This window comes from Dipodomys spectabilis, unplaced genomic scaffold (genome assembly GCF_019054845.1).
Source record: "Dipodomys spectabilis isolate Male_0828 unplaced genomic scaffold, ASM1905484v1 ptg000147l, whole genome shotgun sequence".
NCBI classification, from domain to species: domain Eukaryota; kingdom Metazoa; phylum Chordata; class Mammalia; order Rodentia; family Heteromyidae; genus Dipodomys; species Dipodomys spectabilis.
Window position 1 is genome coordinate 4,901,154 of NW_024870824.1, and position 21,209 is coordinate 4,922,362.

The 21,209-nt window shown below is 35.9% G+C and overlaps 1 protein-coding gene across 6 annotated transcripts in view; it reads left to right on the forward strand.

Annotated features, from left to right (window-relative positions):
• The window catches only part of Apc (APC regulator of WNT signaling pathway), a 96,314-nt gene that overhangs the window by 23,062 nt on the left and 52,043 nt on the right, over positions 1-21,209 (forward strand). For 5 of the 6 annotated variants that reach the window (XM_042692160.1, XM_042692163.1, XM_042692164.1 and 2 more), the window contains exon 2: positions 13,120-13,272. In XM_042692160.1, coding sequence (XP_042548094.1) covers positions 13,138-13,272 — 135 coding nt within the window. In that variant the 5' untranslated portion in view covers positions 13,120-13,137. Of the gene's footprint in view, positions 1-10,154; positions 10,173-13,119; positions 13,273-21,209 lie in introns of those variants that run through there. The other variant, XM_042692162.1, reaches the window with a different exon arrangement.

Here is a 21,209-nt window from a genome sequence, read left to right on the forward strand (position 1 = left end):
CCAGTAGAGGACAACAAAGAATGGAGGATATTCATGGCGAGGAGCAAAAGCTCTAGCCCATTCAAAGGCTGCTTTTCCTCCCTGGCCACAAGGACACATGTCTTAGTAGCCAAAAGGGGAGATACAAAGCAGCTCTTCTGATGGCTGATGTGGAATCGATGGAAAGACTACTGGGGTAGGAAGAAAAGAAGGCAGGTACTGCAGAGCTTGAGTGATTTGGTTGACTGGTGAAATATTGGTCACTAGTAATGTGCCTGCTTTTAAAACATCTAAGAAAACTCCCCGTGAATAGGGTGTGGAAAAGGTACCAGTGTCTTTTGTTAGTTACAAACTGCAGTGGTAGTGGCTTTTTGCAGATGACTGCAGCAGTGCTTTTCTTTCTGTGTCAGGCTGAAAGGACAACTGCAGAGGAATAAGAAACCTTGCAGTAAATGCTAGGGGTAGAAGTCCATTTATGAGAAGCCGTAAGTTTATAATTGCATCCTGAAAAGGAGAAAAAAATGTTTTTCTAATAGGAAAAATAGGCTGTGAATATTTTGACTGTGGAATGTATCAGACACTTTGATTCTACATTACAAAAGAGATGCTCATGCTTGAGTTCTTTGATTTAACACAAATCCTATAGGAAATCTTAATAAATTATGTATGAAACAGTGAGTCTTTTGTAACCTATTATTGCCATTAATTAGATCGTTTATGAGCAAATCACTTCATAATAGAAATTATTTTGTAATTTTTTGAGAAAATTTTTGTGATAATTTTTTATAGGCCTGATGTTTAAGATTGTATCTGCTAAGTAATTTTCTATTTCTCTTTTGCCACTTTTAAGATATCAGTGAATAGTCTACAGGAAAACATTTTAAAGCACCATTCTTTTTCGTATAGGTGATAAATTTCTGTTTAGTGAATACCCATAAGGTAGAATCTTGATATAAGGTGTTTTTCATTGCACTTATTTGGGCCTTTACTTGAATGTTTAAAAAGGTATGTTTTCAGGAGGAGTATAATTTTAATGCCTTGTTTTTATGCATATTTATGATAGCCTGTCTACCACACCTCCTCACTCTGACCCACAATGACAGTGGCTTCATTGTAAAGCCCTCCAGGATCAGTGACAGAGCCTCTTAAATAGTGTTTGTATAATAGTGCTAAGAGAACTTATCACTTGATTTCAATAATTTTTAAGATAAAAAATTGGATATGAAAATTTTTTAATGATTTCTGCTTAAAAATTACTTAATCATAGAGTTTAGAATCAATAGTACTACTTATGTCTTTTTAAAATCTGGTAGAAACTAGCTAGAAGTAAAGATGTCACATTGAAATTTGTAACATAAAAGCTGATATTCAGTCCTTTAAATCCCAGTTTTTGGCATTTATTTTCTCATTCTATCAATTTAGTGTGGCTTTATTTTCATTAGACATCTTAGAGTTCTCTTGAGTATGCAATGACTTTATCCAAGGTCATATATTCTATAAGGATGTAAAGAATTTACGTCTTCTTTTTCAGTTCTATAAAACTGTTTTATAATGCTTCTTATATATAGCATACAAAATATATAACATCATTTGAAAAAATGTAAGTTGCTGACATTCAAGTGAATAGGAAGTTCATGATTGTGGGGTTATACCTACAATACAAAATGTTTTATAAAATACTTGGTAGCTAAGCAAATAAGGAGGCACCAGTTTTCACAATGACATTCATGAATACATTTTTAAAGATCTTATTAATCCTGTAATTAATGTTAAATTGAAATATTGTTCCAAAGTAAAGAAATAAAGGACTAAAACTTTAAAAAATTATTTCATTTTTCCATAGAATAAGATATATATGACAGATGTTGGTAGCTTAGCGGTCTTTGAAATTATTTGTTTTATTTTTGCTTCTATTTTGTTACTTATTTTTGGAAGTACTGGGATTGAAATCAAGACTTTGTGCTTGCTAGGTAATGCTCTACCACTTGAGCCATATTCTCAGCCCTTTTGCATTTAGGTTTTGTTTGTTTATTTTTTCAGATACAGTCTTGTACTTTTGCCCAAGAGGGCCTTGGACCAAGATTCTCCTAATTCCACTTGCCAAGTAGCTTGTATCTCAGGGCATGTCTTAGCGTACCAAGCTTATTTTTGAGACAGAGCTTGCTGAGGATGGCCTTGAACCAGATTCTCCTATCTTTGCCTCTTGAGTAGCTGGAAGTACAAGCATGTACCATCATCCCCATCCTTAACTTCACATGATTTATATTTTTATGTGTTCAATTTCGATCCCCATCACCACCATTTTTAAAATTAGAATCCAACTGAAACCTATCTGAACAAGCACATAAGATGGGGTAGAAGATGATGATTTAGAAAAGATGAATACTTGAAGAATTATATTCACTACTTATTTATCTGAATTACCTATCAAATGCCAAATCTATGAAAGGTGATAAATAAAAATGATACATGATAACTGAGAAATTCATATATATATATATATATTCACTGATTCTTGTTTTGATAAAGGTGACATTTAATGCTTATTTATTTTTATTGTATCTTTTAAAAATATTTTATTGCAATAAAATATTAAATAAAATTCACCATCATAACTACATATAACTGTACCTTTATATTATGCAGCTATAACCATCCATCTGCAAGGCTTTTTTGTGTTCCTCAGTTGAAATTCTGAGAACACTAACTTCCTAGTTTCCCCCTTTACTCATGGGAGGCAGCCAAGCTATCTCTATGAATTTGGCAGTTCAACGAACTTAAAAGTCATATAATATTGATCCCTTTATGCTGGAATATTTGACAGCATCATATCTTCAAGTTTCATTCATTTTGTAATGTATATGAATTCCCTTTTCAAGGCTGAATAATAGTCTTTTACATGCATATAACACATTTTGTGTTTTTATTCCTCTACCAATGTGTACTTGGGTTCCTTCCATCTTTTGTCTTTTATAAATAATGCTGCTGTAAGCACAGGTGTATGTAAACTGTTCCTGCTTTTACTTCTTTTGTGAATATATCCAAGTCTGTTTTTAACTTGGATATTATAATATTGTAAACTCAATACAGTTTTTAAGATCTATTTTAACTTTATTGAGTTTATGGTGTTACTACTGCTAAAAAGTATGCCATTGTCTTTATCACTTACTCTAGTGAAGGCCCTGGGATTTTTCAGATCCTTTCATCACACACAAACACTGTAATGGTGTATGTCCTTGTTCATGATTGTGTTATAGATTGTGTTAGTTACAAGTCACTATTTAACAAATCACACCAAAACTTGGTGGATTAAAAAATAAACATTTATTATTTTAGAGTTTCTTTGAGGCAGGAATTCAGGAATGTCTTAGTAGGTTGTCTAACTCAATCTCTCATGAAGTTGCAGTCATCTGAAAGACTTGATCAGACTAGAGGATCTGTTTAATGATCACTCATTGACATAGTCTCTGTTTCTCCCTGGCTCTCAGCAAGAGGGTTTAGTTCCCTACTATCTGGGCCTCTCATTGGGGCTGCATGAATGTCTTTGTGACATGGCAGCCTTCTTCCCCTAAGGAACACAACAAGAACTAGAAAGAAACCATTTATGACCTGGTTTTAAGCTGCACACCATCATTTCTACCATATTATGGTCATTTGGAGTCACCAAGTCTGGGCCAAAAAAGAAATGAAATAGGCTCCACTCCTTAAAGGAGTAGAATCAACAAATTCATAGATTAATTTTAAGATCATCTTATAGACCAGTAAGAAGATTTCACTGGAATTTAGCCCTAAGAGAGGGATCCCTGTGTTGGCATCACTTTCTGTTGTTGTAACAAGTGACCACAAATTTTATGGTTTAAATAAAAAGAGACATACTGTCTTCCATTCCTTGAGGTCAGAAGTTCAAAATGGTTTTACCAAACCAAAATCTAGCTATCAGTAACACTACCTTTTCCCTAAAGGTTATAGGGAATAATACATTTTTTTTTCTTTTTCTAGTGTCTAGAAGCCTCCTGAATTTCTTAGCTCATAGTGCCTTTCTTCATCTTCAGTGCCAGCAACATATAAAATCTCTCTTCTAAGCAGGTGCTGGTGGTGCATACCTGTAATCCTAGTTACTCAGGAGGCTGAGATCTGAGGATCACAGTCTGAAACCATCCTACGCAGAAACACCCATGAGACTCATCTCTGGTGAACCACAGAAAGAAGCTGGAATTAGAGCTGTAGCTTAAGTTGTAGAGCACTAGCCTTGAGCAAAAGAAGCTCAGGGACAGCTCCCTGAGTTCAAACCCCAAGTGCTAACACGCGTGTGCGCGCACACACACAATCTTGTACTGTGACCCTCTGTATCTCCAACTGACTCATTGGACTCCTTGTGAAAACAAGGTCCTTTACATTGGTGCCAACCAGACAGTCTAGGAAAATCTGAAATCTGTTTAGAGATTTTTACTTAATCACATCTGCAAAGTCCCTGTAGCCATATAAGGTAACACACTTACAGACTTGGGGGATTATGATGACATGGATATCTTTGTGAGGTTATTGTGTCAACCATAGGTATACAAACATAATTCTTTTTTCTATTTGTCATTTTTGTCATGGGGCTTGAAATCTGGGCCTGGGTGCTGTCCCTGAGTACTTTAGCTCAAGGCCAACACTCTACCACTGAGTCACAGTGCCACTTCCAGTTTTTGAGTGGTTAATTGGAGATAAGAAAGGCTGGCTTTGAAACACAATTCTCTGATCTCAGCCTCCTAAGGATTATAGGCATGAGCCACCAACAAGCGCCTGGCACAAACACAGTTCTTTATCTTTTTTAAATTAAAGCATTTTAAAGTTACTTTTTAAAATAATACTTTTGTGAATTTACTTTTGGAGGAGTAACTTCAGATTTTCACTTACCAGATTTGTTATATCTCTTAAGATGGTAGGCAGATTCCACTGAGTAGTATTAAGATATATATTTTTACTAGATATTTTTAGATTATTGGTTTTATTCACTTAATTTATGTAAATTGCATTAGTTACTTCTGATATAGTCTGTCATAATTGATGAGAAATGTTAAAGCAAAATGCCCTTACAGAGTTTTCCTTTGTATCTCTTAGGCCTGTTATAACACTGCTCCTGTGAATACTCTATTTAAATCCTAGCCTCCTTATACTGTCTGGTCACCTAGTCACATTGTTTCAATTCATACTTACATCTTTACCTCCCTGTTTGCCCTGATTACTTTATACTATATTTCACCTAAAGTTGTGTTTCCCCACAACATCTGAGTTTTAATCATAGTGTCCTTTTTCCTGGAATACTGTCTTTTTACTGCCTTTCAAGTCCCTCTACAACTGCATTATAGCTGTATGTGGTATAGTACTTAAAATTCCAGCACTTGGGAGATTCAATCAGGAGGATCTCAAGTTATAGATTAGCCTAAGCTACATAGTCTGAGACCCTATATCAAAAATCATGTATTCAGCCAGGCACCAAAGGCTCACGCCTAGCTAGCTATTCAGGAGGCTGAGATCTGAGGATCTTGGCTCTGAGCTAACCCTGGCATAAAAGTATGTGAAACTCTTGTCTCCAATTAACCACCAAAAAGCTGGAAGTGGAGCTGTGACTCAAGTAAGTGGTAAACTGCTGGCAGTACTCAGGCCCTGAGTTTAAGCCCAAGGACTGGCACCAAAAGAATAATTTACTCAAGGCCAACTACCTAGTGGCTTATGCCAGTAATCCTAACTAAAGGCCAGAACAGGCAGGAAAATTCACAAAACCTCTTCTCTACCCAGAGCTGGGTGTGGTGGCACATGCTTGTCATCCTAGCTATATAGAGGCTGAGATTGGTAGGACTGAGGTCCCAGGCAAGCCCAGAGATAAAAGTGAGAGCAACTGATCGCATTGGAAAAATGGGAAGGGGAAAAAAGTGAATAAGATCTTATATTGGTGGTTGTTCTTAAAAAGAGAAAAAAAAACTAAAATGACTGCAGTATAAAGGCACTTGGAATTAAAGCTTTTAATTGGCTTATTTATTTGGAATCTGATAAAGTTGTTCAGTTTTTGTACTTGTTCCTTTTCCAGCCAATTATTTGCATTTCAAAAAAAATCTTAACTTCGCTTACTAGAATTGCTAGGATTGTGGTAAATAAAAATGGTATAACTGAACTGGCTTAGTGGTAGTGCTTGCCTAGCATGCATGAGGCCATGGGTTTGATTCCACAGTACCACATAAATATTTTTGTAATAGTGATACTTTAAAGAAAATGCCTCTATTCTTCATTTTAAAGAGAGATGTATCTGACATTTTAATATTAAGAACAATGTTTATTATAGGTTCAGGTATCTTCATAGTTCCGTTATACCTTATAAACAATATTCACTGTGGATATTGACTATTGTCAAATTTTTTCTTTACCTGTTCTTTACCTTATAGCGCTTTTCTTTAATGTAGTAATGACACTGACATTAAGCTATGTTTGCATTATTAAAATAATCTCACCTTATTTCTGTACATTTTCTTCACTGTGTATTGTATATTTGTTTTCTGATTTTTTGTTCCCATACAATAATAGTCTGTATTAGTTTTTCCATGAAACTTTTGACTTTTATAGCACAATTATATTGACAGTATTAAATGCACTGTAGAATATTTCTGATTTCTTCTAAGAAGACTTTATAAGGTTGGAATTATTTTTGCCTTAAATAATTTGGTAGAGAGCTGGGTGCTGATGGTTCATGCCTGTAATTCTACCTACTCAGGAGGCTAAGATCTGAGGATTGCAGTTCGAAGCCAGCCAAGGCAGGAAAGTTTATGAGACTTATCTCCAATTAACCACCAGAAACCTAGAAATAGCACTGTGGCTCAAGGTGATAGAACATAGCCTTGAGCATAGAAGCTTAGGGATACACTCAGGCCCTGAATTTAAGCCCCATGATTGACCAAAAAAAAGGTCGAAAGTGTCTGACACTTTCCCTCATGTTTTGGGAGATTGGGAGGGTGGGGGGGGAATGTTTAACCATTACTGCATCTATTAACTATACAGAACTATAAAATTGTTATATGGTTTTTTTTTTCCTTCTGGGGTCAGTTTCTCATCTTTTAAATTCCATTTATATTATATCTTTTGGCTGCCTTCTCTACTGAATAGAACTTTTTGTTTTGATCTTCAAACTCTACAAAAGGGTACACAATAAAAAGGAAGACTTCTTATCATACCTCAGACCTTCTTTCTAGAAGCAGTTTCTATTTATGTATAGCTTTTTTTTAAGTGGTTTTTTAAATCCTTGTCCGTCCATTTATCTTTACTAAAGGATGGATGTCCATAAGACTTTAATGGTTGGCACCTTTCACTTATAAAAATCTATTTATAATATGCTGGGAATTGAACCCAAGACTTTGCACATCTAAATAAGCAAGAAGTACTCTTACCATTGAGCTTCATCTGCATTCTCATCCTCTTGTAGTGGTAGTTGTGGTGGTGGTGGTTGTCATTATTGTTGTATTGATGATATACTGAGTCTCACCATTGGTTGGCAGGCTTTCTTTAATTTGAGCCTTACCTCCCATCCCTTTTTGCTTTAGTTAATTCTTTAGATAGGACCTTGAATTCATTCCTGGGTCAGTCCATTCTTTTATTTTATTCTATTTTACTTATTTATACTTTATTTGGAAGTACTGGAGTTTGAACAGCAGAACTTTGTGCTTGCTAGGTGGGTATGCCTCCAGTCCTGAAATCTTTTTATTTACACTTCCTGAATAGGTAGGAAGACAAGTGCATACCACCATACCTAGAATTTACTTATTGATAGGAAATCTTGTGAATTTTTCTGTCCAGACTGGCTTTGACCTTTACCTCCTAAGTATCAAGGATTAAAGGAATGAGCCACCTTGACTGGTTCAACCTCATTATTTTTCAAATATTTTTGTACCTTACAACAACCTTCCCATTTGAAGGGCCCTAACAACTCAATCTACTATCTACTCAGAGACATCCTTACTTCAGAGAACTCAGGTTGGGCCATACACCCAGTTAACAAAATAATTAAAATAATGTTCCACACCACCAGAAGAGGGTATATGCCATTTGAATGTCTTTATTTAAAAAGAAACCTGTTACCATGATTAAAATGTAATGCTTTTTTTTTTTTTGTTAGTTGAACTCAGAGTCTGGGCACTGTACCTGAGCTGTATTGTTCAAGGCTAATGCTCTACCACTTTGAGCACTACTTCTGGTTTTTGATACTCAAAAAGTCTTGGGGACTTTTCTGCTCAGGCTGGCTTTGAACCAGACCCTCAGATCTCAGCTTCCTGAGTACTAGGATTATAGGTGTGAACCATGGCTCCCACTGAAGTGAAATATTTTTAAACATTTAAATATCTGTTCTAGGGATGTAGATCAGTTATGGAACAAGCATGTGCTCAAGACCCAAAGCTCACTCCTTTTACTTTTTCTTTTTCTTTTTTCTTTTTTTTTTTTTTTTTGGCCAATCATGGGGCCTGGGCGCTGTCCCTCAGCTCTTCAGCTCAAGGCAAGCACTCTACCACTTGAGCCACAGCACCACTTCCAGTTTTCTGGAGGTTAACTGGAGATAAGAGTCCCAAGAAAGTTCCTGCCTGGGCTGACTTTGAACCACAATCTTCAGATCTTAGCCTCCTGAGTAGCTAGGATTGCAGGTGTGAGCCACAGGAGTCCAGCAATATATACTATTTTAATTATAAAGGCTTTGTACAGTATTTTAATATGTAACAGGTGTTCTATGATGGTTTTTCTTTTTCCTCTCTTTTTTTGAGTGTGAACTGAAGATCTTGTGCTTACTAGGGCAGGCACTCTGAACACTTGAGCATATAGCCCTGGCCTGCCTAAATCTCCTATTTACACTTCCCATGTACACTCAGCTTATTGGTGGAGGCGTGGTCTCATTTACTTTTTTCCCTGGTTGCCCTCAAACTCAATCTTTCTGATCTAGGCCTAGGATGACAAGCTTGAGCCCCTGACTTTTTGTCCTATTTTTGTTAATTTGGTTTTTGTTGTTTTTTTTTTATTTTTCACGTGGCTATCTACAGGGGGGAAAAAGCCTTAAATGACATTCTTTTTGATCCTGTAAAACAGTTTTACAGAAAAAAAAATCTGCCAATTTAGGGAGGAAATCTTTACCATCTTTATGATGTTAAATCTTCAGGTACAGATATTTGTTGAAGTCTATTTTGTGTGCTTGTGTGTGCACACACCAGTCCTGAGTGTTTTTTTCTTTTTCCTCTCTCTCTTTTTTTTTAAATCTTTCCTCTCTTTTTTGAGTTTGAACTTAAGGCCTTGATGCTGTCTGAACTTTTGCTGTTCCGGAGCTTTTTTTTTTTTGTTCAAGGCTAATCCTTTACCACTTGAGCCACAGGTCCACTTTCTGCCTTTTGGTGGTTAGTTGGAGATAAGAGTCTTAAAGAGGGCTGGGAAGGTGGCTCAGTGGTAGAGTGCTTGCTTTGCATGCATGAGGCCCTGGGTTTGATTCCTCAGTACCACATAAGCAGGAAAAAAAAAAAGCTGGAAGTGGTGCTGTGGCTCAAGTGGTAGAGCACTAGCCTTGAGCTGAAGAGCTGAGGGACAGCGCCCAGGCCCAGAGTTCAGGCCCATGACTGGACCTTCCCCCCCCCCCCCAAAAAAAAAAAAAAAAGTGTTAAAGACATCCTGCCTGGATTGGCTTTGAATCAGGATTCTCCTAAGATCTCAGCCTTCTGAGTCTAGGATTACTTTTTTGTCTGTCAGAAACATCTTTATAGATTTCCACAGTGTTTTGTGTACTTTTTGTTTATGGATTACATATGTGTGTGTGTGTATATATATATATTCACTTAAAAGTATAAATGGGAATTTTTTTTATCTATCTGGCCTATGTCTGTAAAATATTCTTGGAAATATTCTTGTTGTTTTTTTCTTCTTGGTGCCTGTCTTGAGGTTTGAACTCAATAGGGGGGTTGGGCATTGTCCCTTAGATTCTTTTGCTCAAGGCTAGCTTCCTACCACTCTGACTTTTTGGTAGTTTATTAGAAATAGAGTCTCATGGACTTTTCTTTTTTTTTATTTTATTTTTTATTGTTTGAACAGTGATCCTCAGATCTCAGCCTACTGAGCAGTTCCAGTTCCAGGCATAAGCCACCAGTGTCCAGCCAGAGGAAATATCTCTGTTTGCTTTGTACTACAATGTTTTGGTAAACTGTTTTAAAAATAATATTTAATTGATTTTTAATATATTCAAGGCATATAATTTATCTGCCAATTATACTCACAGCTGTTTGCCTTTCATTTGTCGGGGTAAATCATAGTCTAGTAAAAAAAAAAAAATGGGTCTTCCTTTAGTTTGGACAATATATAGTGTTTCTGTGGAAAGTACAGTGCTGGTTTTAGAACTGATATGTGTCATATTAAGTGAGTTCAGGCGAATTTTTGTGGTTTTTTTTTATTAGTTGGTTGTTTATTTGGTTGGTTAGTGCTGGGAATTGGACCCAAGGAGTTGTACATGTTAAGTATCTATCTACCACAACTATAATACTCCTAGCCCCAAAATGTTTTTTTATTTAGTATATACAACAGAAATGGCTATTGAATTTGTAAAATGTCTTTTCATTTTCATCATTTTCAGCATGATCATATTTTTTCTGTATAGGTATGTTAATATGTTAAGTAATACTAATCAATTTTCTAGTAGTACAACTTTTTACTGTAAAGCTTATTAGATTTCTTTCATTTCTTTATGAGGTCAATTTTGGTTAAGATGTTTTAATTATCTTAAGTTATATTAATTATCTTCATGTAGGTTTTCAGATTTGTTTGCATAGAGTTAAGTGGTCTCTTATAATTCATCTGGTTTCTTGGATTTCTTTTTTTTTTTTTAATTTTTTATTGTGAAAATACCATAGAGAGGAGGGGTTACAATTACATGGGCAAGGTAATGAGTACATTTCTCATCAAGCATTGTTGCCTCCTCCTTCGTTTCCCTTTCCCATCTCCCGCACCCCACCCCTCCCGCCCCACCCCGTCCCGCCCCGCCCCGCCAAAGTTGTAAAGTTCGTTTTTTTCAACATTACAGTTTCCTGGATTTCTATTGATATTTTCTTATTTTAGGACAGTCTGGAAGTGCTGACAAATATAACTTTGTTTTTACACCAAAACAATAAAAACAGTTCTATTAAAAGAAAAAATTCTAGGCCCAGCGCTGGTCCTTCCACATTTCATCCTAATTGCCTTTTTTTTTTTTTTCTGTTGGTCATGGGGCTTGAACTCTGGGCCTGGGTGCTGTCCATGAGCTCTTCACCTCAAGGTTAGTGCTCTACCATTTGAACCACAGCGCCACTTCCTGTTTTCTGGTGGTTAATTGGAGATGTCTCGTGGACTTTCCTGCTTGGGCTGGTTTTGACCGTGATCCTCAGATCTCAGCCTCCTGAGTAGCTAGGATTACAGGTGTGAGCCACTGGCACCTGGCTAATCTTAATTATCTTTTGCCTGTGAAATCTTTCTGCCTTCTTGCCTTATTATTACACTTGTTTTTCAGTAAGCATTGGATAAAACTCTTTGAATAGTTGTTTTTGGCTTTCTTTCCTCCTATTCTGTACTGACATAGTGAGGAATCTCTTTAGTAGAAAACTACAGAAAATAAGTTGATGTTTTTATACTTCCAGTGTATTTAAAGTCAGGTTTTCCCCATTTCACAAGATATGATAGCCATAATGTGATCACACAAGTTTCATTCATTAATTTATACCCTTAATTATTTATGGTACTGGGGATCAAAGTCAGGCCTTTTGCTTGTAGGCCACTCTGCCACTTAAGCCACACTCCCAGTCCTCAAGGTCTTTGAATGTTGCTTGTGTAAAAATGGCATGATACTTTTAGCCTTTAAATAATTAAGGATTATTCTTAGCCAACTGTTGTGATGTCCCCTTACAAACCCATCACTTACAAATAAAGCAGGAGGATCACAAATTCAAAGACAGCCTGGACTATGTAGCAAATTAATTTCTTAAAGAAGTTGCGCATCTGTTGCTTAGACCTGTAACTCTGGCTACTCAGGAGGCTGAGATCTGATGATCACAGTTTAAAACCAGCCCAGGTAGTAATGTCTGTAAGACTCTACTTCCACTTAACCAGCAAAATGCTGGGCTGGAGGCATGGCTCAAGCAATGTGCCAACTGTGAGTGAAAAAGCTTCATAGATCTGGAGTCCTGAGTTCAAGCCCTGATTCTGGCATACACATAAATATGAATTCTATATTCTTGATTTTATTAATTCTAAAATATGTTTGACATTAAACTAAAGCGAATCTGGGTCTTCTGAATCTTCCTTGATAATCCTAAAACATCCTACTTCTTCATGCCCAGAACCTCTTATCCTTATTGTTATCCATCTCTATCCTGTCTCTCCACTTTTTTTCAAGGCTTATGAATCACTACCAAGTTGGCTTCACTTCTCTTTGCCAGTCTACACCAAAGATCATCTATTTTATTTAAGTTTTCTTCTAGCCTCAGTTTGAATATAGTAGGTCCCTAGACTACATATTCAATAGAGTTGTCTTATTATCTTCATCCTACCAAAATTTAATTTAGAGTCTTTATTTGATATTTTATTTTGTGACCAGAATTACTTTACCATGGTGTTTAAGACTAGCTGTCATTAAATGGAATGTATGATGAGCTCTATAATCTTTTATCTACTCTGGCCCTAAAAATCTGTAACTTAATCAAAATCCAAAAATAGATTAACATCACTAACATAACTATATCCTTGTCAATGATTACTTTCCTTAAGTTTTGTCTATAAGATCTGTTTAAATATATCTAAATATCTTAAATATCTCTACTTAGTTAGAAAAAAAATCTTACTTTATAAAAATTTTATCCACCTATAAAAAGGCAAAGGTATTCTAACTACTAAAGTTCTCTCTTCTGTTTTAATCTTACTTGTCTTCAACTAAGATCCAATATTACATCCTCTTAGAAAGATGCTGCTTGAATTATATTGCTTTGCAACCAAATGAGCACATTTAACACATTTTTTCTTGTTTCAAATGTCTTGAGGGTTGTTTCCTTTATCCCTTTCTTTGATACAGACAGCCACTATATATTTTAGTAGTGAATTTCAAAATCCTTTTTAACCTTATAGGTCCAAGGGTAGCCAAGGATGGCTGCAGCTTCATATGATCAGTTGTTAAAGCAAGTTGAGGCACTGAAGATGGAGAACTCAAATCTTCGACAAGAGCTAGAAGATAATTCCAGTCATCTTACAAAACTGGAAACTGAGGCATCTAATATGAAGGTATCAAGACTGTGACTTTTAATCGTAGTTTATCCCTTTTCAAATCCTCTTGTAAATGGGGTAGCTAAGACCCTTCATTTATGGTAAGCAACATATGAAAACACTTTTTTGAAAAATAAAATATGTTGAGTTCTTTAGTGGATCATATAAACAAGATAAATGTAAAATTAAATTATTTTTTCATCTTAAAAGTAAGAGATTCAGCCAGGCATCAGCAATTCACACCTGTAATCCTAGCTACTCTGTAGGCGGAGATCTGAGGATCAAGATTCAAAGCTTGCACAAGTAGAAGAATCCATGGGACTCTTTATCTCCTACCACCAAAACAGCTCAAAGTGGAGCTGTGGCTCAAGTGGTAGAGCACTAGCCTTGAGCAAAACAGTTGAGGGACAGTACCCAAAGTTCAAACCACAGGACTGGCACAAGAAAGAGAAAGAGACACAGAGAGGGCGGGGGTGGAGATAGGGAGAGAGATAGAGATAGGAGACCAACTTTAAAAAGTTACTGTACTGAGGCAAGGTTTTCTGTGTAGTTCATAAAAACCAGCCTCATATTTCAGGATAGATCTCAAATATTAAATATCACCATCCCCTTCCACTCCTTTATATCTTGTTAACTCTAAAATGCTACCATGATGGATGATCTAGGAACAAACCTGGAACTGAAAGTCCTGTTCCTGACTTTACCACAGTCTGAGATATATGATCCCTGGTTACCAATGAGGATTTAAATTGTATTATACAGGTATCATACAAGATGATTTTTTTCTTTCCTTTTCTTTTTGGCCAATTGTGGGGCTTGAACTCAGGGCCTCTTTTGCTTAAGGCTAGTGCTCTACCACTTTGAGCCATAGCTCCCCTTCTGGTTTTCTGGTGGTTAACTGAAGATAAAAGTCTCACAAGGACTTTCCTGCTTGGGCTTGCTTTGAACTGCAATCCTCAGATCTCAGCCTCCTTAGTAGTGAGGATTATGGGCATGAACCACCATCACTTGGCTGTTGAAGATGTTTTCTATGCCACTTTCAGGTCCTGTCTGATTTGCCAAATAGTGTTGAAAAGATGTGATAACATTCAAGAAAAGTTATATTCAGTCTGCAGTAGGGAAAACATATTCTAGATTCAAAATAATCAAGATTAAAACTATAGCTGTTTTAATTTCCAGTTAGGCATATTTTTCTTTTGTAGAATTTAATACTTGGATTATCAGCAAATGTTAACCTCTGTGTACTTTAAGAAGTTCTTTCTGCTTTTTAGTGTTTCTCAGCTTGCCTACTTTTTAACATCTTAATTCCTGACTGTTCTTCCTGTCAGGTTTCTACTCTTATTCTTTATTCATTTCCTAGTTTATCTAGTTGTTTTCCTATGCACTTCAAAGTCTCTCTTATTCTCTATGCTTTTGTGTATCCCGGAAATAACTTCTGATCCTTTTACTCTTTATACTTAACATCATAATATTAACCTTGACCTTTTGCCTTATATAAAATTATTCCTGTCTTCATCTTTTTATTGATTCTTCACTATTCTAATATTCTATTTCTGTACTAAAACTCTCCAATAATAACATAGGTAGAATAAAATTGTTTTTTCCATACCACAAACTATGTAATCTCTTACCTTAAAAACACTAGAGTCAGCCAGAAGTCGGTGTTCATGCCTGTAATCCTAGATACTCAGAAGGCTGAGACCTGAGAATTATGGTTTGAAATTAGCATGGGCAAGATAGTCCATGAGACTCTCTTGTGTGTGTGAAAATACTGTACAGATGAGCTACAATTACATGAGCAAGGTAATGAGTACATTTCTTATCAAGCATTGTGGCCACCTCCTTTGTTTTTCCCCTACCATCCCTTCCCTCCCATCTCCACAACTACAGTCCGTGAGACTCTTATCTCTAATGAATCTCTTTCTCTCTCTCTTACACACACACACACACACACACACACACGCGCGCGCGCGCGCGTGGAAGAGTGCTAGCCTTGAGTACAAAAGCTCAGTGACAGTGCCCACACCCTAAGTTCAAGCCCACGACTAGCTGGCACACACAAAAAACCATTGGAATTAGGGCTGGGAAGTTGGCTCATTGGTAGAGCGCTTGCCTTGCATGCTTAACGCCCTGGGTTCGATTCCTCAGCACCACATAAGCAGAAAAAAAAAAAAGCCGGAAGTGGCGCTGTGGCTCAAGTGGTAGAGCGCTAGCCTTGAGCTGAAGAGCTGAGGGACAGCGCCCAGGCCAAGAGTTCAGGCCCCACGACTGTACCCAAAAACAACAACAACAACAACAAAAAAACCATTGGAATTAGTTATCTAATAGAGCTTGATATCATATAATTAATAAATACAGTGTACCTCAAATCATTATATATGGCATGTATTTTCGAAAGTTTAAAGAAGCAGAAGAAAATCCTCTTGTATCTCCTTCAATATGGTATATTTTTTTCAGAGAACTCGGAGTTAGCCTATCTTGATTTATACTCCAGAACTCTTAGATCTCTTTTTAAAGATTTTAACTACTTGAACAAATTTAAAATTCATTTAAAAAATATTTGGGGGCTAAGTGCTATAATGGCTCACCACACCTTTAATTGTAGCTATTCAAGAAGCTGATTTTGAGGATCATGATTCGAAGCCAGTCCAGCTAGGAAAGTCTATGAGAATCTTATCTCCAATTAACCACTAAAAATCCAGAAGTGGAAATGTGGCTCAAAGTGGTAGAATGCTAACCTTGAGCAAAAACTCAGGGACAGCACACAGACCCTAGGTTCAAGCCCCAGGACTAGTACACACAAAAATGCTTTGGAAACCATTTTACCTTACGCTAAGATCCATCTGTATGCCGGCATAGTATCTGATAATCCAAATCACACACTTAAATTTTTACAGTGAAATACAAGTTGATTATACATCAGAAATATAGAAACTTCAGCTATGTCTAAATTTAATCCTGAATTGCTTGTTACTCATCACATGGCTTCTGCATTTTTTTAAATCCATATTTCAAAATTGACACCTGGTTTCATAGCAATTACAACCATAAATGAAATTGTTATGTATCAATTCCTTAAAAGATTATGTGTTTTAAGGAACAGGAACCAGCACCTTTTTATTTCATATTAGAATACTGATTGGTAAAAATACACTTTTAGAACACCTGTTACTTCATACATTGGATTAGAGTTAATGTACTACAGTGGCTCTTCTCACAAAAAACACTTAGTAGATTTTGGAATACATTGTATAGTATGGGATCATGTTTCTTATATCTTATTTTATTTTGGGGGGGTCTGTGGCCTGAATTCTGGGCCTGGGCAATATCCTTTAGCTCTTCAGCTCAAGGATAGCAATCTACCACTGGAGTCACAGCACCACTTCCGGTTTTTTTTCCTGCTCATGTGGTGCTGAGGAATCGAATCCAGGGCCTCAAGAATGCAAGGCAAGTGCTCTACCACTGAGCCACCTTCCCAGCCCGGGATCCTGTTTCTTGACCATTATTTACCACCAACCAAGGCTAAGCCTGTCTCCTTCAACCATTTTATTTAAACTAAGGAAAGCTAAAATGTATGCAATGTTACCATCTAGTGGCAAAAGAAGATACTACCTTGCTGCTGATTAATTACACTATACAAATGTTTTGGCAGATGAGACAATGTGTATAACAGAAATATGGCAGATGGTATATTTGAGGATATTAAGGAAGAAGTATTTTACTTTTTATACAAATTGACACCATTGTGATTGTGTTTAGAAAGGTTCCCTACTGAGATGTAATTATTAAATACTTACCAAAAAATTATGTTTGAAATTCGTGTTCAGATATATCTGGGCTAGAGATGTGAAAATGAAATTTTCTATGATAGAAATATAAAACAGATTGTTATGGGATTTAGATGATCTGGAGCCAGATAAGTTCAAAATATGTGTAATATATGTGTTGGGTTATACACACAGGTATGTATGTTTGTATGTATGTATGTATGTATGTATGTATGTATGTATGTATATCCAAATAGCTGCAACTACAGGTACAACCTACCCTATCCTATGTACTATATATATTTTTTCCCTTCAGGGGTCAACTTAATTGACTTAAAAGTCCTGAACATAGTAGCAAGGTAATATGGTTCTATAGACCTGTAAAGCATTCATGCTAAGAGATGGCATAGTGGAGGAAGAATTGTCTGTAGGCAATTTTTTTTTCCCCATTGCTGGGGCTTGAATTTAGGGCCTTGTGTCCTCAATAGCCTTTATGTCCATGTCTGATGCTCTGCCAGTTGAGCCACACCTCTGTTTACTGGTTTTGGGAGATAAAATTCTCTTGGATTTGTCTGCTCAGGCTAATTCTCAACTCCCACCCTCTTAACTTCCATCTGGTTGTAGGCAAATTATTAATGAAGCATTTATATCTCAGCTAGAATGTAGAATCTCTATGTTGTTCTATAAACTACAAAATCATGTATATGTTAAGTAATTTTTTCAGAGTATAAGGACAGGAAAAAACCATAAAAGTTCAGATCGGCACAGTTAGTGATTTGCTTTTAAATATTTAGTTATCGAAAATGCAGTAAGTTACTTTTTAATCTTAAAAATAAGAGACCTAGGGACTGATGCCCCTAATTTCTTTACAGGTTCTTTTATTCCTGTTAGCTTTTAAGTGTGCGGGTTGTTAACCCATAATAGTAACAAAAGTGTTCTTGGAAACAGAACCCCCTATAATTACAGAGATGTTCCTAGCACATCATACTTTTAATGAAACTTTAAAAAAATAAAAGGAAGTGTTTCTATTTTAGTTGCATAACCCTGAAAGCTCTTTATAGGTTGCTTTCCCTAGCATGCGTGAAGCCCTGAGTTCGATTCCTCAGTACCACAAGAAAAAGCCATAAGTAGTAGGGCTGTGGCTCAAGTGGTGGAGTGCTAGCCTTGAGCAAAAGAGCTCAGAGACCGTGCCCAGGCCTTGAGCAAGCACCAGGACTGGCAAAATAAATAAATAAATTAATTAATTAAAATGCACACCATTAACTGGGAAACTTTTTTTGCTATACATATATGTATGTATATGTGTGTGGTATGTGTGTTTGACAAAGGGACTTGTGTCAGAATATATAAAGAATTCCTGTAAATGGTAACCCAAGAAATAGAATTTTGAAATATATTCTAATGACTTGAAGACAATTCAGAAAGGAAGATAAATGACCAATAAGCACATGAGAAGAGGTTCAGTAACATCTGTCATCAGGAAAATCCAAAGACCATTTGATTCCTACTCAGATGACTAAAATTCAGATGACTATTCATGCCAGATGGGGAACACTGGAGTGCTGTTACATTACTGAGAGGAGTATTAAACACTGGGCAGTTTCTTTTAAACTATGATTCAGCATTTGAACTCCTTGAAATGTACACAAGAGAAGTGATTGCATATACCTAGTAAAAGATTTGAAGCATGGAACAAATGGTAAAGCACTTGCCATGAGCAGGAAAAGCTGAGTGTAAACACAAGGCCTTGAATTCAAGCTCAGATACTGACTGGCATAATAATAATAATAACATTCTTCAGTATAGCCTCCAAACTGGTAACTACCCATTAACAGAAGAATAAATTGAGGTCTGTTCATGCAGTGGATTAGTATACAGCATTAAAAAATAATGAATGATAAATGCAGTAGCTTGGATGCATCTCACAGGTAATTATGTTAAGTAAAAAAACCTGAGACACAAAAGGCTTTTTACTGTGTAATTTCATTTTTAATGAAAAACATGCCAAACCTGCCACATGCTATTATGAAGTCATAACAATGATTATTTATGGAGATTGAAGACTGGTAAGGGTCTGAGAAAAACATCGGAAATGTTAGAAATGTTTTTCTTCACCTAGGTGACAATTACACAGATAGAAAAATTCATCAGGTACTTAAGATTAGTGTACTTTACCTATAAGTTGTACCTCTATAAAAGCAAGAAATATAATTTAGACTTATTTTTATTTTTATTATAGAATAACCAGCCATATTCTAGTCATAGAAATTAGTGAGTAATTTAAGTCATCCCAGATGTTGTCACATTAAAGCAAAGAAAGTAAATGTGACTATAAATTAATATGTCCCCCTTTTTTTAGTGAGCCACTTATTCCAGAGTACACACAAAATAATTTCAGGGACACATCATTGAGGTAAGTTGGTAACTTTCAAAAAATGACTACTTTGAAAGGCTTCAAGAAATTTTAACCATATATTTCAATGAATTTATTTGCTTAAAAGTTGGTGTACATAACTATAACTTGAGAATCACCACTAGTAGGCATTGGAGAAAAAGTCTTGTAAAGAGAGACCTAACCAGAGCTTTAGGGAGCCCTAAAGCTTTACTTTGAAGAAACTATTTTGACAGCTCTGTGCAAGGTTGGACTCTTTAGGAGATTATTTTAGTAGTTTAGATCGGCTTAAACAATAATAAGAATAAACTTGAACCAAAATAAGAGCTGCAAGAGTAAGAGATAACAGAGTAATGATAGAATTTGATATGAGAGGAAAAGTAGTAAGAGTGAATGGAAAGAATATTGAAGGTGCTAGAAAAATCATGGGTAGCTCATAATGAGTTTTCAAACTGGAAGAGATGAAATAACCAGAAGTCCATAGTAGACCTTTTGGTGAGGCTCCACATTCATTTCAGGAAAGGCATCTTTGTCTCACAGAGGGAATACTATGGGAGTGTGAATACATGTTCACACATCTTTGTACTCAAGCCTTTCAAACTACAGCCTGGTCTATTATTTAAAGGTCACATCCTAAGATCACAGGCTAGAGATTATGTTTTTATTACAATGATACTATCTTGAAGTTGTCTTTTCTGCATTCACTCACTGTTGGACAGATTTTCTTTTCAATGCATTTATAGATTACTTTTTTTCTGTAGGATAATAATACTATTAAAGGTTGCAAGTGTTCAAATATAAGTGCATTTGTAAAATTGAATTGATCAAACAAAGGACTTATTCCAGGAGTCAGAATGGAATGCTTTAGTATATGGAAAGTATAAATCTAAATTACTGTTAAAAAACATTCTATTCTAGCCTTATAAATGAGCTTCCAATATTCTCTGAGAAAAATTTATCAAGAAAATTTCTATAAGGAAACAATAGCATCAAAAGTCAGGAAGCAGAGAGCATTACAGTTTTTGAATATCTTATCAGTGATGATCATATTCTAGTAGATAATATGTAAAAGCTTGAATATTAAGCAGGTTATAATATGTTCATTTATGTGGTATTTTCCTTGGTCAAGTTGTTACAAGTTTAAGGGACATGGATTCTAAACACATGCTTGCTTAAAAGCTTAAAAGTTTCTTAGTCTCAATTTATTTATCTGAAAAAAAAACAAAAATAATTGACCTTGTTAATAGTTAAGATATAATTAATAGTCAGGCACTAGCGGCTGATGCCTGTAATCCTAGCTACTCAAGAGGCTGTGATCTGTAGAACACAGTTAACCACCAAAAAGTCAGAAGTGGAGCTGTGGCTCAAGTGGTAGAATGCTAGCTAGACTTGAGCAGAAAAGCTCAGAGGCAAAGTCCAGGGCCTGATGAGTTCAAGCCCCAAACCTGGAGCAAACAAGATATAATTGATGTCTTTTATTTAGAATATATTAACTATATAAAACAGTGTTTCCCTGTGACATTTTATATATATGGATAATGTATGTTGATCATATTTATGTCCCCATCACCCTCTTTTATGTGTATCATATAAGTGTCTTGAACAGAAATTCCTCATAGTCACCATAATCAGAAGCTGTAACTATTACTATAGTAATATTATCATTGGATATATGATATATAATGAATAATAGCGTATATATACACATTTATACATATATACATATTATATAGGTGCTTATAGCTTATATCATGTTTCAGGGTGGTCTAAAATAACTCTTTCCTCCCCCCAAGCAG